The sequence below is a fragment of the Haliotis cracherodii genome, unplaced genomic scaffold (genome assembly GCF_022045235.1).
Source record: "Haliotis cracherodii isolate W230 unplaced genomic scaffold, xgHalCrac1.p SCAF_35, whole genome shotgun sequence".
In the NCBI taxonomy this organism is placed as follows: Eukaryota; Metazoa; Mollusca; class Gastropoda; order Lepetellida; family Haliotidae; genus Haliotis; species Haliotis cracherodii.
Genome location: NW_027266292.1, coordinates 2,078,134 through 2,101,313, shown reverse-complemented (window position 1 = coordinate 2,101,313; position 23,180 = coordinate 2,078,134). Strand labels below are relative to the sequence as shown.

Here is a 23,180-nt window from a genome sequence, read left to right as displayed (position 1 = left end):
CGCGCACGTGATCGCGTGATCGCGAGAATTTCATGTTGACATAGAATCGTCAAACAAAAACAAATATGACTTTTAACGAGTCAAAGTATGTCATTTATGATATATGTATCCATTCTCTGTCAACTAAAGTTCGTTTCAAGGCGTCAATAGCGGTATTCTGACCGTGGTTCCTGTTAATAACGGTGAGTTGTGCGATCTTCCGATCGCTTCACACACGATTTCGCCGAAATTAATAAAAACAATATGTATAAGGAATTTTGTCATGAGTTGCATAATTGAAGGGAAGTAACTCTTCCAGTAAGAAGCTGGTTTCAGTTATACGGAAATTCGTTTATACGGACGAATTGTGAAATGACGCAAGTGTCCGTATAAACGAGGCACGACTGTATCCCTCCTGCTGAAGCGTTCCTTGAATATTTGGTGATATTTATTATAGTTTATTCTCTAATAAACTGTACTTTTATGGGGCGTTGCGGTAGCTACGCTTGGTTATAATTTTCCCGCCAAACGGAAAATTTTTCCTGCCCTTTTTTCTATATACTTGCGGGGTTTCGCGTATGCACGTTGTGTTTTACGTTTGCCCTGTTCTTGTATGTTTTGGGGGTTAACATCACTTATTTCTTTATATAAAAGTTATATGTGTTTGTTATATGTTCACATTGCTCGTTTATTTTCTTGTGAAAATGCTCGTTTGTGAATCATTGTGGATGCTGCGTCCGGCAGGCCTAAGGGGTCGGGTTCTTCTTCCTCTGGGAAGAAGCCCCGCTCTGAGGGCTCCGGTAAGGGTTCTCAGCAGCCCTTTCGCGGGAAGACAGGGAACTAGGGGAAGCCCAAGTCGTCTAAGGACGGCAAGGGGCCCTCCAGGTGACTCTCATTGGAGGGGTTCGTATGCCGACAGCGCCAACTTTGGTTGGCCCGTAGGCGAACCCGAGTCACTTGGCCCAGTTGCGCCTGCCGCAGCCCGTCGGGGCCCCCCTCTCCTTCCCCAGTGGGAGCCAGACTCCAGACTTACTGGGAGAATTGGGAACAAGTGTTCGACGGCCCGTGGTGGTCAACACGAATCGGTACGGCTATCGGCTCGATCTCAAAGCGAATCTTCCGCTCACCGTTGCCCCGTCGGCAGGTTTCTATTCGCAAACCGATCTTCCCTTCCTCGCCGATGCCATTGGCAGGTTGGTGGAGAAGAGGGCAGTTCGGGAGTTAGCTCTACCAGAAATAACACCGGGGTTTTACTCCAGGATATTTCTCGTTCCCAAGAAGGACAGTGCCGAACTCAGAATGATTCACAACTTGAAATCGTTCAACGAGTTCTACCTTTGCACGCCGCCCAAGTTCAGAATGTTGAGCTTGGCGGACCTGAAAGCATTGATCATGCCGGCCGACTGGCTCGCTTCGATCGACCTGAAGGATGCTTATCTGCATGTTCCGATTCACCTGGATCATCACAAGTATCTCAGGTTTGTCTTTCAAGGCAGGCACTACGAATGGGTTGTACTCCCATTCGGTCTTTCATCTGCTCCCTGGCTGTTCACCCGGTTAACCACCCCCATAGTGGGGTTCCTCCACCGGAGGGGTGTCCGGTACTTCGCGTACCTAGACGACTCGCTAGTCGCAAATCAAATGACGGACACCCTGTCACGCCATCTCGTTTTCGCACGTTGGCTCTTGGAGCAATTGGGGTGGATTATCAATCTCCCCAAGAGCGAGTTAACCCATGCTCAGAACTTGCAGTTCATCAGAGGTCGGTTCAACACGGTGTCCCATCGCCTCTTTGTCCCCCCAGACCGGTGGAACAAGATTCAGGCGATGATTGCCAAAGTCTTAGCCATGCAACAGACTGTTCACTTTTGGGAACAGCTGTTAGGACTACTTGTATCAGCCCAGGACCGCACCGAACGGGGTCGTCTCCAACTCCGCCCGCTCCCGAGGGCCATCGATCACGATGCTCTCGCGTTAGACTGGACGGGCTTGGACGCTTATGCTTACCCGCCGACAACGTTGATACCACACATTCTAAGCCGGCTCCGAGGAGTTTGCTGTCGAATGTTACTGATCGCGCCCATGTGGCCGAACAGATCGTGGTACCCCGACTTGCTGACCCAGGTCACGCAGTCGCCACTTCCACTGCCTGTGAGACCGGATCTCTTGATCCACCCTCACACCCGTCAGCTTCATCCAAACGCAGGGCAGTTCAATCTGCACACGTGGATGTTGTCACCGAGCGTCTGAGGAGTAAAGGTTTTTCTCGTCGGGCGTCTCGGGCATACGTTAGTATGCATCGTGATTCTACCCAGAAGGTGTATAATGCACGTTGGGTTATTTTCACGAAGTGGTGTTGTAAACATCACATTCATTCGCCAGATAAGGTATCTGTGCAGGATATTGCTTGTTTCATGTCTCACTTGCGAGAGACCCGGAACTCTCCGGGGGTTCCATTGCCAACTATGTCTCGTCCGTTGCTACGGTACGGGACGTTGCTATGGGTACCAGTCTCTCCAAACAGCCGGTGATACGGGGTATTATCAAGGGTTTCAAACAGCACGATCTTAAGAAGGGCCGCCTTCGGGCACCGGCCTGGGATCTTTCCCTAGTGTTGCAATCACTTACGGAAGCTCCGTATGAACCCTTGCATAGTGCTTCGTTCCGGCATGTGACTTGGAAAACAGCATTTCTCCTCTCCTTTGCCACGGCGGCACGTGTATCCGAAAGTCATGCACTCGATGTTGCCAAGGTACGATTCGATAGGGGTGACGAAGGAGCGGTCCGCCTGGGCCTGCTCATGGGCTTCGTCGCCAAGAATCAGAGAATCATGCAAACGGAGAGAGAATTCACTGTAAGATCACTCAAAGAAATCTTACATCCTGCTGATACTGAGGACAGAGCGCTGTGTCCGGTTAGGGCCCTTCTGTTCATATCGTGTAACCCTAATCGCACGGTTGACATAACTCGCAACTCGATTGCGTTGTGGCTCGTTCTGTCATCAATCTGGCGTACCGGTAGCGGGGTCAAACCCGCACGAGATCAGGGCGCTAGCGGCAACATTTGCCCTACACTCGAATATCTCTGTTCACAGAATATTACGAGGTTGTTACTGGCGTTCTGACTTGGTTTTTGCCAATCATTACCTCAGAAAGATTTCTGATGAAGACGTGGAGGGGGTGCACCGTCTTGGGCCGCTGATCGCGGCACAAGCGGTCATCTAGGGGGGGTGTCCAGCGCAATTCCAAACTCCGCAGTCGTCAGTCCTTGCACGGTGGTCAATCTGGGTCGTCTCCAATGTTCCCATGCCTTGGGTACAGGAGTGGGGGTCCTGCAAACCAGCGCACTCACACCACAGGTGAGGCGGCTTTTTGTGTGTTTTGTCCTTATTTGTATTTTGACAATTATGCGTTTAATTGTCTGTCGTATATTCCAACCTTGTGATACATGCTTATGAAAACTGGAATTAGGTCACGCGCCTAATGCATACATTTAATAGGCTTGCTTTGGGATATACGGTCTGAATGAAATTAATTTCCCTCTTTCGACTGTTTAACCTGATCTAAGATTTAGCTCACGCGGATACAGTGTTGTTATCCGCTGCGGCGATGAAATACCTATCCAGTGGGGCCGTTTGGAGTCACCAATCGTTTTGGCAATGACGATTGAGCCTTACGGTATGCGCATGACAGTGCTTTGGTATTCCTATAGAGTAACGCCTAGCTAGGTGCATGCGCATCGAGTGCTTCCGCCTTGGTGTTTACTTCCGCTGGTCGGAAGGAACGCTAGCAGTCAGGATTCGGTTTGTAGGTGCTCCCCACCGCCTACTGTGGTAGTCAGCCTTGGTATAACAGTGGTAACGTATTACTTAATGTAATTTGTAGAATTTTCCTATTCGGAATATTCTATAAGTAATACGTTACCACTGGGCTGCTGCCCGCCCGTCCGTCCCCAGAGCACTTGCTCTTGCAGGAGACAAGAGTGAAGGGTGTCACATGGCAGCTAGGTGGCTACGCACGTGCTGCATGAGGTAATTGAGATCTCTGTGGTAGATTTCGCTATAGCAGCAGTTGTGGGAGACAACAGCCTCGGTATAACAGTGGTAACGTATTACTTATAGAATATTCCGAATAGGAAAATTCTACAAAATTCTTCATATATTTATGAACATGTATGGTATACATGTTTCTTTTGTCGGTGGGGGGCACGGGTAGCCCAGTCGTCTAAGGCGCCGAGATTCGCTGTGCAGAGTTGCGTGCCTGTGATTGTGGGTTCGAAACCCGGTTCGCCCTGATTATGTTTCTAGGTTTGTCAGCTCCATACCCGTGCTCTTGGGTTTCACCGAAGTGGTAAACGTCTGAAACCTGCATCACTTCGGGCTTTCCTCCCACATTAAGCTGACATGGCGCGATATAACTGGAATACTGTTAAAAGCGGCATTAAACCAAACTCACTCACTCACTCACTCACTACAGTTCACCATATGTACAATATAGCATATGTACACAACACCCCAAACTTGTCTTTATGCATCAATTTCAGAAAAGTTTAGCCTTGGTTGTCCAATAGAAATTGTACTAGACTAAGTCTTCCGTCATCTTCCTGAGGCAAGAGAGTTAACTGGCTATAAAAGTCCAGATTCCACCCTTGCCGATCTAGGCTGGAATTCCGGAGTTACATTTTGGCTGGACTTACGAGTCCAATCAAAATCGAATAACGAAGAAGACATCCAGTTTGAAAACAACATGGATTTCAATGTGCAAATTTCTGTTGACTGCAGGATTTGCAAAACATGTGTACCATCAATTGGGCGCGACATATTTTGCAAATATTTTCATGTTTTTAATCAAGGTGCTGAAGTGATTTGATGCACTCAACAGTGTAAGACCCGTTTTATCACAATATAGATCTTGATTATCGATCAGATCGTCCTGACTGGGCTCAGCCATTTTGTTTGAAGCAAATACAAGTGACATTGGAGATGGAATCTGATTGGTCAATAGAAGGGGCATAGATGGGACATAACTCATAATAGTCACTGGTGGCACTACGATCGAGCGCAGAAATTCCATCCTATAGGTTTGAAACTGGACCTTTATAGCCAGTTGGCTCCCTTGGCCCTGGAAGATGGGCTTCTGTCAACATGGCCTGGGACCAAACTTTGCAGACTGATATATTCAATGTAGTGTGTAATCGTACAGTTTGCCTTTACAGCTGTTGACAGACAATATGGTGTGTAATCGTATAGCTTGCTGTTACAGCTGTTGACAGACACTATGGTGTGTAATCGTACAGTTTGCCGTTACAGCTGTTGACAGACACTATGGTGTGTAATCGTACAGCTTGCCATTACAGCTGTTGACAGACAATATGGTGTGTAATCGTACAGCTTGCCATTACAGCTGTTGACAGACAATAAGGTGTGTAATCGTACAGTTTGCCTTTACAGCTGTTGACAGACAATAAGGTGTGTAATTGTACAGTTTGCCTTTAAAGCTGTTGACAGACAATAAGGTGTGTAATTGTACAGTTTGCCTTTAAAGCTGTTGACAGACAATAAGGTGTGTAATTGTACAGTTTGCCTTTAAAGCTGTTGACAGACAATAAGGTGTGTAATCGTACAGTTTGCCTTTACAGCTGTTGACAGACAATAAGGTGTGTAATTGTACAGTTTGCCTTTACAGCTGTTGACAGACAATAAGGTGTGTAATCGTACAGTTTGCCTTTACAGCTGTTGACAGACAATAAGGTGTGTAATTGTACAGTTTACCTTTACAGCTGTTGACAGACAATAAGGTATGTAATTGTACAGTTTGCCTTTACAGCTGTTGACAGACAATATAGTGTGTAATCGTACAGCTTGCTGTTACAGCTGTTGACAGACAATATAGTGTGTAATCGTACAGCTTTCTGTTACAGCTGTTGACAGACAATAAGGTGTGTAATCATACAGCTTGCTGTTACAGCTGTTGAAGGACATGAAGGGTCAGCTGGCCCAGCTGTTACTGGAACTGGGGTTCATCAAAAACAAGAATCCAAAAGACCTGGCTGCCAACGTCAACTCTAGTAAGTCAAATCTCCAAGACCTGGGAACCTTCTGAATATATTTGTGAAATTCGACGTAATAAGCGCCCAGGACGCTGTCAAAATTAGAAATAGGGGGCTCTTATCAGAATATTATTTTGGTGTTAAAAGATCGTAGATTTCGTGGTTTATGCTGACTGCCTGAAATGTTTATATACGACAGATATATTTTTCCAGGACTTAAATGCCCATAATTAAGGGTACATATAACACACGATTGCGTATTATACACAAATAAATAAGTCTTGTGTACATTGAACAATCGGAAGGGGTGCTAATTGAGATTGTTCACTTGCCAATATATTAGCAAATAACGCCGTGGGCGCTTATTAGAGCGGGTCGCTTATTACATCGAATACGGTAACAGTTGTTCATATTGTGCTGATAAAGACCTGTTGCTGTAGACAGAGTAAGTTGCAGTCCCTGTTGCTCTACTGTTTGTTTTGTTTGTTTGTTGTTCAACGCTGCACTCAGCAATATTCCAGCTATATATGACAGCGGTCTGTTTTAATCAAGGCTGGACCAGACACTCCAGTGATTGACATCATGAGCATCAATCTACGCAACTGGGTTACGATGACATGCATCAACCAAGTCAGCGAGCCTGACCACCTGATCTCGTTAGACGCCTCTTACGACAAGCCTTTAATAGAAAGTCACTGCTGTCAGAAAAGTTTTTAAGCCTGTAAAGTTTATATCAGGATAAGATTGTTTTCTGTGACTGCGGGCTGTTCCAAGTTCTATCATTGAACAAGGCCTTAGCCATGACAGTTGGGGTTTAATAAAGAAAATAATTAAATACACTACTGCTCAGAAGTATTTACCTCTTCTTATTGTGAAATTTTTGTGATTGTTTTACCACAGCAGCATAAATACAGTAATTCTGCAAAGTAAGCCCATTCTGCAAAGTTTCAACAGTAATTCTGCAAACATCCCACAGTAAATTCACAAAAGTTTTCAGAACTATACCATCATAAACATTTTTGTTTGTTTGTTGTGTAACACCGCACCCAGCATTATTCCAGTAGAGATGTAAGTATATTTGAACAGTAGTGTATTTCTATGCATTTTGTATTTCTTGTAGACATTAAGGACAGCTAAATTGATAAGTTCCATATTAATTTGTTTACGCAACTGTTATGGTAAAGTTTACATTTTTTAAAGACAAATATAGATGTTACTGATACAGATGTCTTGCAAAATCTTTGAAATCATTTCTTTCCTGGAACTAAAATGTTCTTTTTGGATTTTCTGGCTAAACAAATATCTTATTCCTTTGTGTTTTCGTATCATCCTTTGTGCAACACTTAAGGACTGACTTGTCTTTTTTTGCTGTTTCATTCCTTTTCGGCTTCCAGTCTCAAAAGGATTATTTGGACAATAAATATGTCTTAATGTCCTGTGCATGATGATACACATGAGCAGAAAGGGAATTCCCTCGACTGTAATAGTGGGATTCCCCAACATTCCGCAGTAATAAAAGTAGTCCGCCTCGGTGGACGTGGCTTAGTTTTTTAAATTCATTGGGAAATGAATGCAATAACAGGTTACCAATTCAGCTAATCAGAATGCAGGAATTTCAATGAACACAACAAAATTTTAATTATTGTGATATACCGTATTCGACGTAATAAGCGCCCAGGGCGCTCTCAAAATTAGAAAAAGGGGCTCTTATTAAAATATTAATTTGGTGAAAAAATCAGAGTTAAAAGATAAATTTGGTGTTTTTTGCTGATGTTTATATCCGACCGATGTATTTTTCCAGAATTTAATTGCCCATAATTAAGGGTGCATAAATCCGTCTTGTGTACATTGATCAATCGGAAGGGGTGCTAATTGGGATTGTTCACTAGCCAATACCACTATATTAATAATATCACCGTGGGTGCTTATTATGTCGAATACGGTAACTGAAATACTGTTCAAAGCAGCGTTAAAAGCAACTCACTCTCTCCTTTGTGCAGATAACTACGGGCTGGTGAAGGCAGTGCTTTGTGCTGGACTTTATCCCAATGTAGCCAAAGTGGCTAAATGTCCGAGACCAGGGGCACCGCCGTACAAGTAAGTGACGTGATCATCACCATGTTTAACTCAGCAAATCCACCGAGGAAGCCCTCAACTGCAGTAAGGGGTGGTCGGGTAGCCTAGTGGTTAAAGCGTTCGCTTGTCACGCTGAAGACCCGGGTTCGATTCCCGACATGGGTACAATGTGTGAAGCCTATTTCTGGTGTTCCCGCCGGGATATTGCTGGAATATTGCTAAAAGCGGCGTAAAACTATACTCACTCACTAAGATGGAGAGAGTTTGTAGCTAATCCCACTATCAAAAAACAAACAGCTGCATTAGTTTTGTGGCTGTTTAGAAAACATCACAATGGAGGTCACTGATCTACAAATAGCACTCACTCAACTTCAGTGAACTAGGCTCATGTGTTATAATTTGGGGGAAACTCCTGAATTTGGCTTATGAGGACGACTTTAACACAATGAAACTATTGACAAATCAAATCAAGATACCTGGGAACAATTAATGATGAATAAAGAAGAAATCAACCCGAAACCAGACATTTCACATTCAGGCAACTGTAAATTTATCTGGTGAAAGTGAGGTAGTCGTATTAATCACACTGATGTGGAAAACTTTTAATAATGCTGCAAAAATAATCATACCTCTACACAAGAATGGCTAAAATGAGAGAAATTGGAGAGAGTCATACTATGGGCCAAGACCCAGCAGGAATTATTTACCATGATATTAATTTTCACTGCTTTTGTCCACATCCTAATGACTTGCTCATGTTCAAAAACACGCTTCCTGAAAACATCAACTTTTCAGATGTTTTGGGGGCACAGGTGGCCCAGTCGTCTAAGGCGCCACGATTCGCTATGCAGAGTTGCATCCCTTAGCACTCCAGAAACCTATGATTGTAGGTTCGTATCCGGGTTCGTCCCAATGATGTTACTAGGTTTGTCAGCACTATACCCGTGCTCATGGGTTTCACTGAAGTAGTAAACGTCTGAGACCTGCATCACTTCGGGCTTTCCTCCCACATTAAGCTGACAAGCCGTGATATAACTGTAAATTTTAAACTTATCCTATCTCACACTATGCATTTTTTCTTATTCTTCGATCTTGGTGTGGAAACAAAACAAACAAAAATTCTCTGTTCAAGAATAACGTCCGAACACCATAGCGATGGAATTGAGAATGAGGGTGCTGGATATGTCAGGTGATCAGGTCACTGGGGTCGTGTTGCACGGGATTTTAGTGGTGCGTGAACCATGATCACAGTGGTGATTTGGTGATGTATGGGATGTGTTTGGGTGAGTGGTGTATTTTGAAGCTGGAAACTTTGTTCTAGGACGTTTCCACACCAAGATTGAAGAATAAGAAGAAATGCATAGTGTGAGATAGGATAAGTATATAAATATACAATTTATTAGAAAATTGACAATACTGTTCAAAGGGGTGTTAACACCCAACTCACTCTTCGTTATTTTCAGAATGGTGTCACTCTACACTCGACATGAAGGCAAAGCCGATGTACATCCTAAGTCTGTCAACTCCAGAGAGAATTTCTTTGAGTCCAAGTGGATGGTGTTCTACCACAAGTTAAAGACGACAAAGGTGCTTTTGCAGTGGGACCCGTGAAGATCCGGGGTAGAACAGGTCTTCAGCAACCCATGCTTGCCATAAAAGGCGGCTGTGCTTGTCATAAGAGGCTTGATTGATGCATGTCATTGTATCCCAATTACGTGGATCGATGCTCATGATGTCAATCACTGGATTGTCTGGTCCAGGCTCGATTTTATACAAACCCCATCATATAGCTGGAATATTGCTGAGTCCGGCGTTAAATAACAAGCAAACAAACTAAATTTTTGCAGTTGACGAGAACTTCCACTCTCAAAGGCAGACGCTCTACCTCTAGACCGCGGAGGCTGTCGTGAAATATAAGTTCTGGAAGCCTGTCGTATGAATCAAGTGTTGGGTATATTCCTGGCATGTTGTTTGTTGTAGGTGTACGTCCACGACTGCACGATGGTGTCGCCGTATCCACTGCTGTTCTTCGGAGGAGACATTGGTTATGGGAAGGTGAGATTTCTCCATGACTTTTTAATAAGTGCCATCATGATAGTAATCCTTTGACAATACTGCCATGAATAACCGCATATCTACTCGCGTGCTGTCAATCACTACTTTTACACTGTCAGTTTCAAATAAAATTTCATGACAACAGACTTTTGCTCTTTAAACATGTCTTCATGCAATGTTGTCTTTGGCTATTTCTACAGATGCACACAATTTCACATATTTCTTTTTAAAGTGGTGGGGCGGTCGGGTAGCTTTAAAGTGGTGGGGCGGTCGGGTAGCCTCGTGGTTCGCTCGTCACGCTGAAGACCTGGGTTCAAATCCCGACATGGGTACAATGTGTGAAGCCCATTTCTGGTCTCCCCTGCCATGATATTGCTGGAATATTGGCGTAAAATAGCAGCGTAAAACCAAACTCACTCACTCACTTTTAAAGTGGTGATCCTTAGCAAACTTTGAGTAGTATGCCTCAAATGAGTGAAAAGGGCAGATTTTTCAAACTTCAAATGGAAATTTCAGTATGAGCGAGCCCTTGACCCAAGATGAAGTGTTACCGTACGTTTGTTTATAGCAACATCTCTTATAAAAATCAGCTGGCGTCAAAGATTTGCTCATGTTCAAGTATTAGTAAAGTCTTTACAAAACCTCTCAAATCTGCCGACCCATGAATATCCAGTAGGAATAGGTCTTCAGCAACCTATGCTTGCCATAAAAGGTGACTATGCTTGTCATAAGAGGCGACTTTGGGGATCTGGTGGTCAGGCTCTCTGACTTGGTTGATGCATGTCATCATATCCCAATTGCATAGATCGATGCTCAAATCAATGTCTGATTCAGACTCGATAATTTACAAACCGTCGTCATATTGCTGGAATATTGCAGAGTGTGTCATTAAACAACAAACAAACTCAAATCTGCCTTTTTGATACTTTTTATCTTTGTCTTGGTATTTAGCATCATCATAATTTCCGAAATGAACAGTGTTTTGTGCTCATTCATCTGAACATATCTCTGATAACTTTCAAAAATTCTCAAATATATTGCTCAGTTTCTAAATTATGCAGATCTTGTGGGCCAGAAAGGGCCTTTATCCTACCTCTCCCTTTGTCATCTTCCAAGATGAAGAATGTTGTTTGTATTGTGATTCGATCTCCCACAATGTAGATTCTGGCCCAAATAAGTCCCAGTACCCCAGGGGGTAACTGATTTCTCATTACTTGTACCTCTATTGCATTTGGATAGTTAACCCTTGTGAAGATCCGGGGTAGAATAGGTCTTTAGCAACCCATGTTTGCTGTAAAAGACGACTATGCATGTCGTAAGAGGCGACTAACGGGATCGGGTGGTCAGGCTCGGTGACTCGGTTGATGCATTTCATCGTATCCCAATTGCGTGGATCTATGCTCATGATATTAATCACTGGATTGTCGGGTCCAGACTGAAATATCAACAGACTGCCGTCATATAGCTGGAATATTGCTGAGTGTGGCGTCAAACAATAAACAGATAGCCCATGTAACAATCTCATTAAAGTCTGGTCTTTATTCCACTTTGATACCTCTCTGCGTGAAGATCCCCAAAAACTCCCCTCCTTGAAGTAACACAGAGGAATTGATAGAGCCTGAGTAGAAGATCCAATATTGGTGAGATTGCCCACATATGGAAGATGTCTAACTGTCTGTTGTTTTGTTGATGAGGATGGGGACCAGGACACTGTGTCTGTAGATGACTGGATTGTCTTCAAAGCCTCGCCCACCACAGCACAACTAGTCAAGGTATGTATTCTCTACGGTGGGGAATCACTGCCATGATCTTTCATAGCCCAGTGGAGATTCTGTGTTCCCAGCAACCTATGCAGGTCGTTAAAGACTAACAGGATTGGGTGCAGTGACTTAGTTGATTGTATGTCCACGTTCTCCAATGGAGTGGATCGATGCTCATGATATTAATCACTGGATTGTCAGGTCCAGAATAGATTATCTACAGGCTGCTGCCATATAGCTGGAATATTGCTGAGTGCAGCGATAAGCACATACACATGCAGGTATGCTTGAAGACACACACACACACAAAGTAAAGTTCATGATAAAGGTTTAAACAGATTCACCACAGCACAACTAGTCAAGGTAAGTTCTGTGAGGAATCACTGCCATGATTCTGTGTTTGAATTGGTTTCCAACAACCTATGCTGGTTGGGAAAGGCAACGAACAGGATCAGGAGCAGTGACTAGGTTGGATGTATGTCAATGTACTCCAACGGAGTGGATTGTTGCTAATGATATCAGTCACTGGATTGTCGGGTCCAGACTAGATTATCTACAGGCCACCGTCGTTTTGTTGGAGTATTGCTGAGTGTGGCGTTAAGCACATACACATGCAGGCTTTCATAAAGACACACACACACACATAAAGTAAAGTTCATGAAGGTTTTTACAGATGTATCTTTGAATATAGAGAATCTCACCCTCGTGTCTTTTGATATCAACACGAGTTGATAAAAGTGGAAAAATTCCGAGGCTTGCCGAGGATTTTTGCCACTTTTATCAATGAGTGTTGATATATTTGATATCAAAAGACACGAGGGTGAGATTTTATTAATCAGTGTAGATATCGCTTGATCACATCCAAGCGATATCTCCTGTGGGAGCCAGTTTTGGATGATAAAAGGTTCTCTCAATTATTGACAGACAACTGTCACAACTGTTTTTCCCGCCCTCATGATGAGCTCACGTTTCCTTACAGGACCTGCGCCGTGAGTTGGACAAGTTACTGGAGCACAAGATCACCCACCCAGGACCCACCAGCTGGAGTGAGGCAGAGAAGGAGGGGGCTCTCATGCGGGCCATATCAGACCTCATCACTACAGATGAAGATCAGTTCCAGTCCGGGGCACTGCCAGCACATTCTACAGACTCTCAGCATCACAGAAGGAACAGACATAAACGTTGGTGACGCTTGTTTCAGTTTGTGGAGCTCAAGATCTTCATGCTAGGATGATTAGGGGCACTGCCAGCACATTCTACAGACTCTCAGCATCACAGAAGGAACAGACATAAACGTTGGTGACGCTTGTTTCAGTTTGTGGAGCTCAAGATCTTCATGCTAGGATGATTAGGGGCACTGCCAGCACATTCTACAGACTCTCAGCATCACAGAAGGAACAGACATAAACGTTGGTGACGCTTGTTTCAGTTTGTGGAGCTCAAGGTCTTCATGCTAGGATGGGGGCACGGGTGGCCCAGTCGTCTAAGGCGCTGTGATTCACTGTGCAGAGTAGCATCACTTAGGTTCGCCAGAAACCTATTATTGTGGGTTCGAATCCCGGTTCACCCCGATTACGTTTCTAGGTTTGTCAGCACCATGCCCGTGCTCGTGGGTTTCACTAAAGTGGTAAACGTCTGAGACCTGCATCACTTCAGGCTTTCCTCCCACATTAAGCTGACACGTCGTGATATAACTGGAATAATGTTAAAAACGGTGTTAAACCCGCAAAGATGACTAGGGGCACTGATAGCACATTCTACAGACTCTCAGCATCACAGGAGGAACAGACATAATTGTTGACGGTAGTGGTGTTTCATTTTGTGAACTGTGGCTGTTCTTGATACAGTAAAGAAATAGAGGCACAGGCAGCTCATTCTACAGACTCTCCGCTTCGCAGGATGAAGGAGGATGGGGTAGCCCAGTGGATAAAACATTCACCCGTCACGATGAAGGTCCGGGTTCGATTCCCCACATGGGTACAATGTGTGAAGCCCATTTCTGGTGTCCCCCGCCATGATAGTACTGGAATATTGCTAAAGGCGGCATAAAACCATACTGACTCACTAACTCACAGGATGAATAGACATTGATTGTGAGGTTGATAATGGAATCACCATCAGTTGTGGACTGTAGCTGTTGATGTTGCTCTCAAAATCAGAGGAGTGGGAAAGTTTATTCTTGTTAGTCACTACGAGATCTTCATCCAAGGTACGGATGGTGATTGTGTGGTCAGATCATAGCTCATGGCCAACCCTGCTACGCTGTCTTGACTACATAACTGGCGTAACTATGGTTATGCACCTCCTCCTGAGGTTTCATGGATGAGGAGTGTTTTGTGGGTGAGGAATGTCAAAGGACCTGCACAAGAAGATGGGAAGCTCACGCTTGTGTTTTGAAATCTTGCTGGAGTGTCCTGGAATGGGTGCACATAGAGTTATACTTAACTGACTGTAAACCTGCGGGGTTTGAACCCTGTGTGGACTTGGATTAACAGTGGTCCCAAAATGCACTTTATTCACATCAAGTGATTGAAGTTAAGTTGGGAGATTGGGAATATGTATTGACAATTGCTTCTGACTTGGGGCTGAATATCAGCCTCTGAGCAGATATAGATAAATCCCTAGCCACTGTTTCAAGACTTTTTGTCCCTTAAAAGAGACAAATAAAAATTGTAACACATTTTGGTCAGCATGTCCAACAAGCAATATCCTTTTGGGGGTGTAAATGATTGAGGCAAAATTTCATTTCTTCCAGTAATTTCCATGTTTCATGAAACATGATTATTTATTCTTGAATTCTAAAAACCTTTGTTTACATCTTGACTCTGGGCAGACTATTTGTTAGCCCTGCTGAATTTTCCAAAAATACATGTCTTACAAAAAGCTGATGGTCCATTTTGACACTAGGGGGCGCTGAAGTCTTGACTCGGCACTTTTTATGCAATATACTATATATAAGTAATTGGATGATTTCATCAAAACTTATCAATTACTCTTTTAATATTTGGTGCCAAAATAAGGGGAATACAACAGGCTACACAGTCATCCTCAAGAGGTAAGTGTTCTGATATATTTCCTGTGCAATAGTACTTGTTGGGCATACAAAATCACAAAAAAATAATCAATATTTACACTTTCATTTATTCCCTTATTTCACATTTAAAATATTTTTTTTCATGAAACATATTTTGTGCAACAGAAATGTATTGAAAATTAAGATTATCATTTTATACCATTCCTTGTAATTAAAAGGTTTGAGTGATATATGTGACCTGGGTTATTTCTTTAATGACACAAGGTAGATGGTGTTTATCAAATTTATGTCAAATTTTTAATAAGAATAAAAGCACCTTGACAAGCTCTGTAAAGAGGTTATCAGTTAAAATACAAAAACATTTCTCAACAAATTGATGTCCAAGGTGGTATTTTACGGCAGCATTAATTTACAATAATTACCCATTAGGGTAACTTATAGCACTTGCAATGAGGATCTCTGCATAAGAAGGTTAATTTTTTATTTGGCCTAAAAAATACATATTCATTACATATGTAACTATTATAATTAATTTTTTCTTCATAATATTTTGAATTTCTTCTTGCCAATCAAAATGACCACATGATTGTTAGAAGTTAAGATAGATTTCCGCTTTTCGAATTTGCACGTCAAGAATTACACAGTTACTGACCATTTGATTGTTGCCTGCTGTAAAAGTTGCTGTCTTCAGTTTCTCTAGATGCTTAGTGACATCCGTCCAGCTCACATCATCAAGGCCCGACAATAATACAACATTGATCTTGGACAGTGAAAGTGACGCAGACACTGATGAAGACCTGTCACTAATCCTTATGTGGTCGACATCTGAGTCATCAGGGATGGTCATCAGTTGCTCAGTGATGCGGCTTGCCATTTGATCACCATCACACCAAACAATTTGGTAGGTTTTATCTTCCAACATTGCAGCCATGTCCTTCTGGTGCAGATAGAACAGGAGTTGGTTTGTGAGCATTTCTTAATACACTTGATACAAAGTCTGTTCGTTGAACCATCAAAGCCTACAAAGAGGGGCTTGTCGTCTGACCATGAAGAACAGTTACTGTCCAGGTACTGGCTGGATCAACACGAGACGTAAATACTGTTGGCTTCTGTACCATGGGCTTTTGAGAAAGTGTCCAGTGTCAGCAACCATCACCAGAGAAGACGTTTCTACCCAAGCCATGGCTCACTGGTGTCCAGAGGACTGCATGTCAGGGGCTCCTGGGGGTCAATGACGAGAACAACATTGAGATGGATGAACGTGAATCTCCGTCACTGGACAACCAGGTCATCCCTTCTCAGAGTTGATTAACCAGGGGATGCCAGATCTACAACCCAAGGTTGAACCTACATCCCAGAGGCTAGAAATTCCAGGATTCTATGGTCCATCAACCACTTCCAAATGTCATGTCCTTCCATGGCCGACTTTCACGAAGCAAATTATCAATCAGGCTAATGATAGCCTTTATATATTAGGCAATGACAGGTTGCAGCGACCCTAATTGAAGAGTGAGTGAGTCAAAATTTAACGAACTTACCAGACTCATAATAATCTGATCCCCGACCTCATTTTAAGGGGGGGCCCAGGTGGCCCAGGTGGCCCAGTCAACTAAGTCGCTGCAATTAACTGGACAAAAACCTATGATCAAGGGTTCGAATCCCAGTTCACCCGATTATGTTTCTAGGTTTGTCAGCACCATATCCGTGGTGGGTTTCACCAAAGTAGTAAACGTCTGACACCTGCATCACTTTCCTGAGCTGTGATATAGCTAGGAACATTGTTAAAAGCAGCTCACTCACTCGCTCACTTTAGGCTGGTGAAGCAACAGGATGTCGCTGCCTTTGTCTGGAATCCAAACACACATGATGGAGATCGGCTCTCACATCAACTGGTTTGTGGCAGGAGTTCGCCTTGTAATACCTCCAATGCAATCATACAGCGACATGCTAGGAGATATACCCATTCCAGGGGCAAAAAAACACAAGATGCTACATCAACATCAATGCAATTGCGTTTGTAATTGACGAGGACATGAGTCAAGTACCTCATCTGTACACACAGTCCCAGGATGTGTCTACTCATCTGCAGCCCCGTGAAGATCCGGGTTAGAAACGGTCTTCTGCAACCCATGCTTGTACCCCGTGAAGATCCGGGTTAGAAACGGTCTTCTGCAACCCATGCTTGTGCCCCGTGAAGATCCGGGTTAGAAACGGTCTTCTGCAACCCATGCTTGTGCCCCGTGAAGATCCGGGTTAGAAACGGTCTTCTGCAACCCATGCTTGTGCCCCGTGAAGATCCGGGTTAGAAACGGTCTTCTGCAACCCATGCTTGTGCCCCGTGAAGATCCGGGTTAGAAACGGTCTTCTGCAACCCATGCTTGTGCCCCGTGAAGATCCGGGTTAGAAAAGGTCTTCTGCAACCCATGCTTGTACCCCGTGAAGATCCGGGTTAGAAACGGTCTTCTGCAACCCATGCTTGTACCCCGTGAAGATCCGGGTTAGAAACGGTCTTCTGCTACCCATGCTTGTACCCCGTGAAGATCCCGGTTAGAAACGGTCTTCTGCAACCCATGCTTGTGCCCCGTGAAGATCCGGGTTAGAAACGGTCTTCTGCAACCCATGCTTGTGCCCCATGAAGATCCGGGTTAGAAACGGTCTTCTGCAACCCATGCTTGTACCCCGTGAAGATCCGGGTTAGAATAAGTTTTCAGCATGCTGAAAGTGGTGACTATGCTTGTCATAAGAGGCTACTAACGGGATTGGGTGGTATCGTATCCCAATTGCGTGGAACGATGCTCATGTCAATCACCTTGATTGTTTGGTCCAGATTCGATTATTTACAGACCAAACCATCATACAGCTGGTATATTGCTGAATGCGGAGTTAAACAACAAACAAACAAAACAAAACAGCTGCATCCATCAGAAAGGGAAAGTGTCAACCTTGCAAATGGTCCAGTCACGGGATGCCTTCTATTCAACGTTTAAGTTTATGGAATTGAGAATTGGATTTGAATTTGTGTGCACCTTATATTCCAGACCGGAGATGTCAGACATACATGACATTGAATTAGTATTAATCTAAAGAAGTATGACTTGACAGGATTCGATGGTGTGACCCAAGGAAACATTGGTGGAAAGCCAATCAAACAAACTTTGTATCAAGTGTTTTATCTGTTCTATCTGCACCAGAAGGACATGGCTGTAATGTTAGAAGACAAAACCTACCAAATTGTTTGGTGTGATGGTGATGGTGAAGCCGCATCACTGAGCAACTGACGACCATCCCTGATGACTCAGATGTAGACAAAGTAAGGATTAGTGACAAGTCTTCATCAGTGTCTACATCACTTTCACTGTCCGAGATTGATGTGGTATGGTTTTCAGGCCTGGATGATGTCTAGAGAACCTAAAGACAGTAAATAGCTTAAACGGCAATTTGTGTCATACTAAATCAATGGGTAACTGATTCATGGCTTCTAGGTATGCAAATTTGGATAGTGAAATATATCTGAAGTACTTCAAACATGTGGTTATTTTGATTCACAAGAAGAAACTCAAAATGTTACGAAGAAGAAATTATTTACCAAGTTATATATGTAATGAATATGTATTTTGTAGACCAAATAGGATATGAAACTTATGCAGACTTCACTGCATGTGCGATATGATACCGCCTTGGCTATAAAGTTGAGAAATCGTGAAAGTATTTATCAAAACCTCTACAAAGAGTTATCTCCCTTGTGTCAACAAACAAAATATGACCCTGGTCACTAATTTCTATACCAAAACATAAATATTTTATGCAACATTTTGTTTTTAATGTGAAGTAAGGGAAGTGAATGAAAAGTGTCAATATTGACTGTGATTTTGTGTGCCTGCAAGTACTACAGCACCGGAAATATATCCAAACACTTACCTCTTGAGGATGACTGTGTAGTTTGTTTTCTCTGTTTTGAAACCAAATAGTGAAAGAAAAAATCATAAGTTTTGATGAAAACATTCATTTTCTGATAAGAAGTACATTGCATAAAAGGTATCGAGTCAAGACTTCAGCAGCCCCTAGTGTGAAATGGACCATCAGCTTTTTGTAAGACATGTAGTTTTGGAAAATTCAGCAGGGCTAACAAATAGTCTGCCCTGAGTCAACATGTAAACAAGGGGTTTTTGATTTCAAGAATAAATAATGTTTCAGGAAACATGGAAATTACTGGAAGAAATGAAATTTTGCCTCAATATCCATTTGGGGGTGACCAAAATATTCAGCCCCAAGTCAGAAGCAATTGTCACCTGATGTAAATAAGTTGCATTTTGGGACCACTGTTAATCCACATCTCACAGGGTTCAAACCCATTCCAGGACACCCCAGCGAGATTTCAAAACACAAGCGTGAGCTTCCCATCTTGTGCAGGTCCTTTGACATTCCTCATCCACAAAACACTCCTCATCCATGATCTGACCACACAACCAGCACCCGTGCCTTGGATGAAGATCTCGCAGTGACTAACAAGAATTCCCTCCGATTTTGAGATCAGTGAGGTAGTCAAAAACAACACAATCATTGTATAGCAGAAACAGGTCTTTATTAAAAATATTAATTTCAACTGGTTACATCCCTTGTAGACTCAGAAGAAATAACATATAAAAAATGCTAAAATTGGCATATAAAATATATGGTGTAAATAGTCCTATTAATTGTATATCTCGTACAGATCAGTAGGAGTAAAGCCATATCGTCTGCACCCTGTCTCACATGTTGCAATCTCTCCTGCAGAAATGTGAGGTCCGTGCAAGGAAATTATCAATACTAATCAACGTTGTCCTGCTAAAAGCGCACCTCCATGCAGAGAATATGGGCATCAATATTACAAGTTAGTCAAACACCGCTGTGTCGAAGTTACGCTCGTCTCGAAATATGAGCTTGGTCACTGCATATTCTGCATAACTTGAAGAATTTACCCTTAAACCTCGACACAACAGTGTTTGACAGTATTTAATGGAGTACAGGCCATGACAAATGATTAGATTTTCATTCCTGCCTGCTCGCCTGCCTCACAACACTTGCATGTTATTGTTCCAAAGTATCTACAGGTGAGCGAGTTGGGTTTAATGCCACTTTGAACAGTATTCATTATATCATGGAGTGAAAGGTTCATGGTGGAGGAAAGACCTACACCTACCTCACATTCTAGCAATTAAATCTAAGATTCCAAACTTAGTGCCCTTGGCATTATCATTTTATTTTATTCTTATTTTCCACACTTCAGAATCATTTTAACATTGAACTTAAATAATGCAATAACTAAGCATTTAAGGCTCTTCCTCAAAATTGGTGCAGTTATTAGTGAAATACAAGTCCCCTTACAAAGCCATTATCAGTTATAATAGCCTGGGAAATATTTCATTCTAATTGGGGAATTTGCTGCAGACTTTGTCAACAGATGCCATTCTTAAGAAAACTGGATGAAAATAATTGAATGTGGCCTGACATGAAGGGGTACAGGAATACATATCCTGACTATCTACTGGTTAACCTACCAACCCAAGCTCTGCATGGAGGTGAGAAGTCCCTGTTTTAAGCATACAAACAAAAACAAAATCAAAATGCTCACATCAGGAAACAGATCCATCTAACAACAATCTCACAGGTTACAAACTCTCTTGTAGAAGAATGAGATTGTCCTAGTGATAACAACAATTGTCATAAAATTGGTAAAAGTGGCACTAAGCAACAAAAACCCTCCATGCACCTTTAACTGCAAGATGATATACATGTCATTGATCACGTTACAAGCATTTACACCAAAAAAAAGCCGTTTTTGTACAGAGAAAAACTGTTAATCCATACAGTACCTTTCTCAGTGGCATCATCCAACACGTTTCTGGAATCACGTTCATACACGTGTAATGTCCCTTCAAACTTGTATACTACTCAAAAGAAGTTAAGGATCACCTGATTCTTTCAAATTACAATAGTTAATCGCTCATGCCATGACAGATTAACATTATCAATATGAAAGAATCGGGTGATCCTTAACTTCTTTTGAGTAGTATATATGGTAAAGGTCTTGATAGTCATAGAATAATGAGGTACCGGATTAACAAGGAAACTCCTATTTAGATTGACATTCTAACACACCAACCCATCACATTCTCTGTGCAGAGGGATCCAACACAGAGCCAAATGTGTTTATGGGTACCTCATGATTTATTGCACTGTCGCACACCTGTAAGGACTCTTTTGGAAGAGTTCTGCCGTTAAGAAGGGCTGGCATCTCTGAGGAAAAGAATTCTTACATGTTAAACTGGTTCTGGTACCAGGGTTCAAACAGGCAGAGATATGGTGAAAATGTGCATATTGCTCAGAACCTTTGACAGTTCTTCAAATTTTCACAAATAGCAAAGCATCATTTCTTTCGTTTCAAAAGTCTTAAAAACAACCTTAACCTCTCACAAAAACATTTGATTAAGCATGGCATAACAAAAGTTTTGATTATCTCACAGCTTACAATTTCTCTTGTAGAAAAGTGAGAAACTGAAAATATAAGTCATAGCACTGACATGCTAAAAAACAAACAGAAAAATAAACATATACAACAGTACCCTAAATAACAATACACAACATTACACATCGAATCAGATCGCATCCCGTCTCTACACAGAACAACTCCTATTATGTCAGTAACCAGTTGATAATGGGGGAAGTACACTTCATATACATGTATACTCACCGTCAAAAGAAACGCGAATCATAGAAACATGGAGAAGTACTTTAAGAAGAGATGTTTCCAGTGTGTACCAAGTGATGACAAATTTAACAATCAGACAAGTGTCTATTCTCATCACGATATGCTGCACGTTATTTCCAAACTTTACACGCTAATCCTGCACGAGACAAATGGTGCATCTCAAGTCATGGATAAATGACATCACATTTGATGCGTTCATGAGCGTCGGTTCATACACAACAGTATATTCGTTTCTGCATCAAACCAATCTAATATCCCGCGTTTCTTTTGTCGGTCAGTATACTTATTGAGATGCCACTCAACGATGAGTTTCACAGCAGCCATAGCATGTCCTCATAACCGGATGGAACGGAAAATCCAGTTTACACAAATGATAAATGATAACAGCATCTTTAAATTCAAGTATGATGTACGAGACCTGGACATTCATGTCTTTCGTTAACATACAGCAATGTTTTTGAATGTTTTTGATATCACTATTTTTTCTGCCGAGTCTTTTTTTTCCTCCAAGGAATCGACACAATATGATTGTTTGGAGAAGTTGTCATACTAACAGTACAGTACTACATAATACCAGATGCTTCATTTTTAAATACATCTTATATAAATAAGTCCCTTTTCCATAAACTGTCCCTGAAGCTTTAATGGTATGTCTCCCAAACAAAAGTTGAGTTATCGTATTCGACGTAAAAAGCACCCCACTCTAATAAGCGACCACGATAAATGCTAACATATTGGCAAGTGAACAATACCAATTAGCACCCCTTCCGATTGATCAATGTACACAACACTTATTTATTCGCGTATAATATGCACTCATGTGTTTTATGCACCCTTAATTATGGGCAATTAAATTCTGGAAAAATATATTGGTCATATATAAACATTTGAGGCTATCAGCATAAACCACAACTTTTTTTTCACCAAAATAATATTCTAATAAGAGCCCCCTATTTCTAATTTTGAAAGCGCCCTGGGCGCTTATTACGTCGAATACGGCATATATATTCAACATGCCAACAAACTCAATTTCCTGACTTTTCAATAACATCGAGATAACATCATTATCCTGGTCTGTTAAAACTACTCTACCCTGTTCATTGAAACATCTTTCGTATCATACTCCGCAGCTGCTGCCATCATAATAAATCACACGTAATTTAAGCTGCAATCGTAACAAAAAAGTAGCAGAGTCCGTATTCAGAATTTGACAAAATGAAACAATGGCTTACACAAGTTACAGCAATCAGTCTTCATGCTTGAACAGTTATTGATCTCACACAACGCGATAAGTCACACAACAGTATCATGTTCAACCACATGTTACAGTGTCGCATCAAAGGTGTATTCAAATACCATCACCGACTTACACCTGGATACAACATACGTGTCAGTCGTGTTTACACCATTCTACATACCATTAGAGGTGAAACGATACATCGATGCACCGTGACTTTTCATACGATACACAATACATTTT

At 42.3% G+C, this 23,180-nt stretch overlaps 1 protein-coding gene across 1 annotated transcript in view; it reads left to right on the top strand.

The window, feature by feature from the left end:
• Nucleotides 1–14,701, top strand: part of LOC139477734 (ATP-dependent DNA/RNA helicase DHX36-like) — a 51,278-nt gene extending 36,577 nt beyond the window's left edge. The window contains exons 22-27 of the mRNA XM_071260131.1: nucleotides 5,946–6,045; nucleotides 8,028–8,124; nucleotides 9,567–9,690; nucleotides 10,084–10,158; nucleotides 11,853–11,930; nucleotides 12,898–14,701. Coding sequence (XP_071116232.1) covers nucleotides 5,946–6,045; nucleotides 8,028–8,124; nucleotides 9,567–9,690; nucleotides 10,084–10,158; nucleotides 11,853–11,930; nucleotides 12,898–13,107 — 684 coding nt within the window. The 3' untranslated portion in view covers nucleotides 13,108–14,701. The remainder of the gene's footprint in view (nucleotides 1–5,945; nucleotides 6,046–8,027; nucleotides 8,125–9,566; nucleotides 9,691–10,083; nucleotides 10,159–11,852; nucleotides 11,931–12,897) is intronic.
• The last annotated feature ends 8,479 nt before the right edge of the window (nucleotides 14,702–23,180 follow it).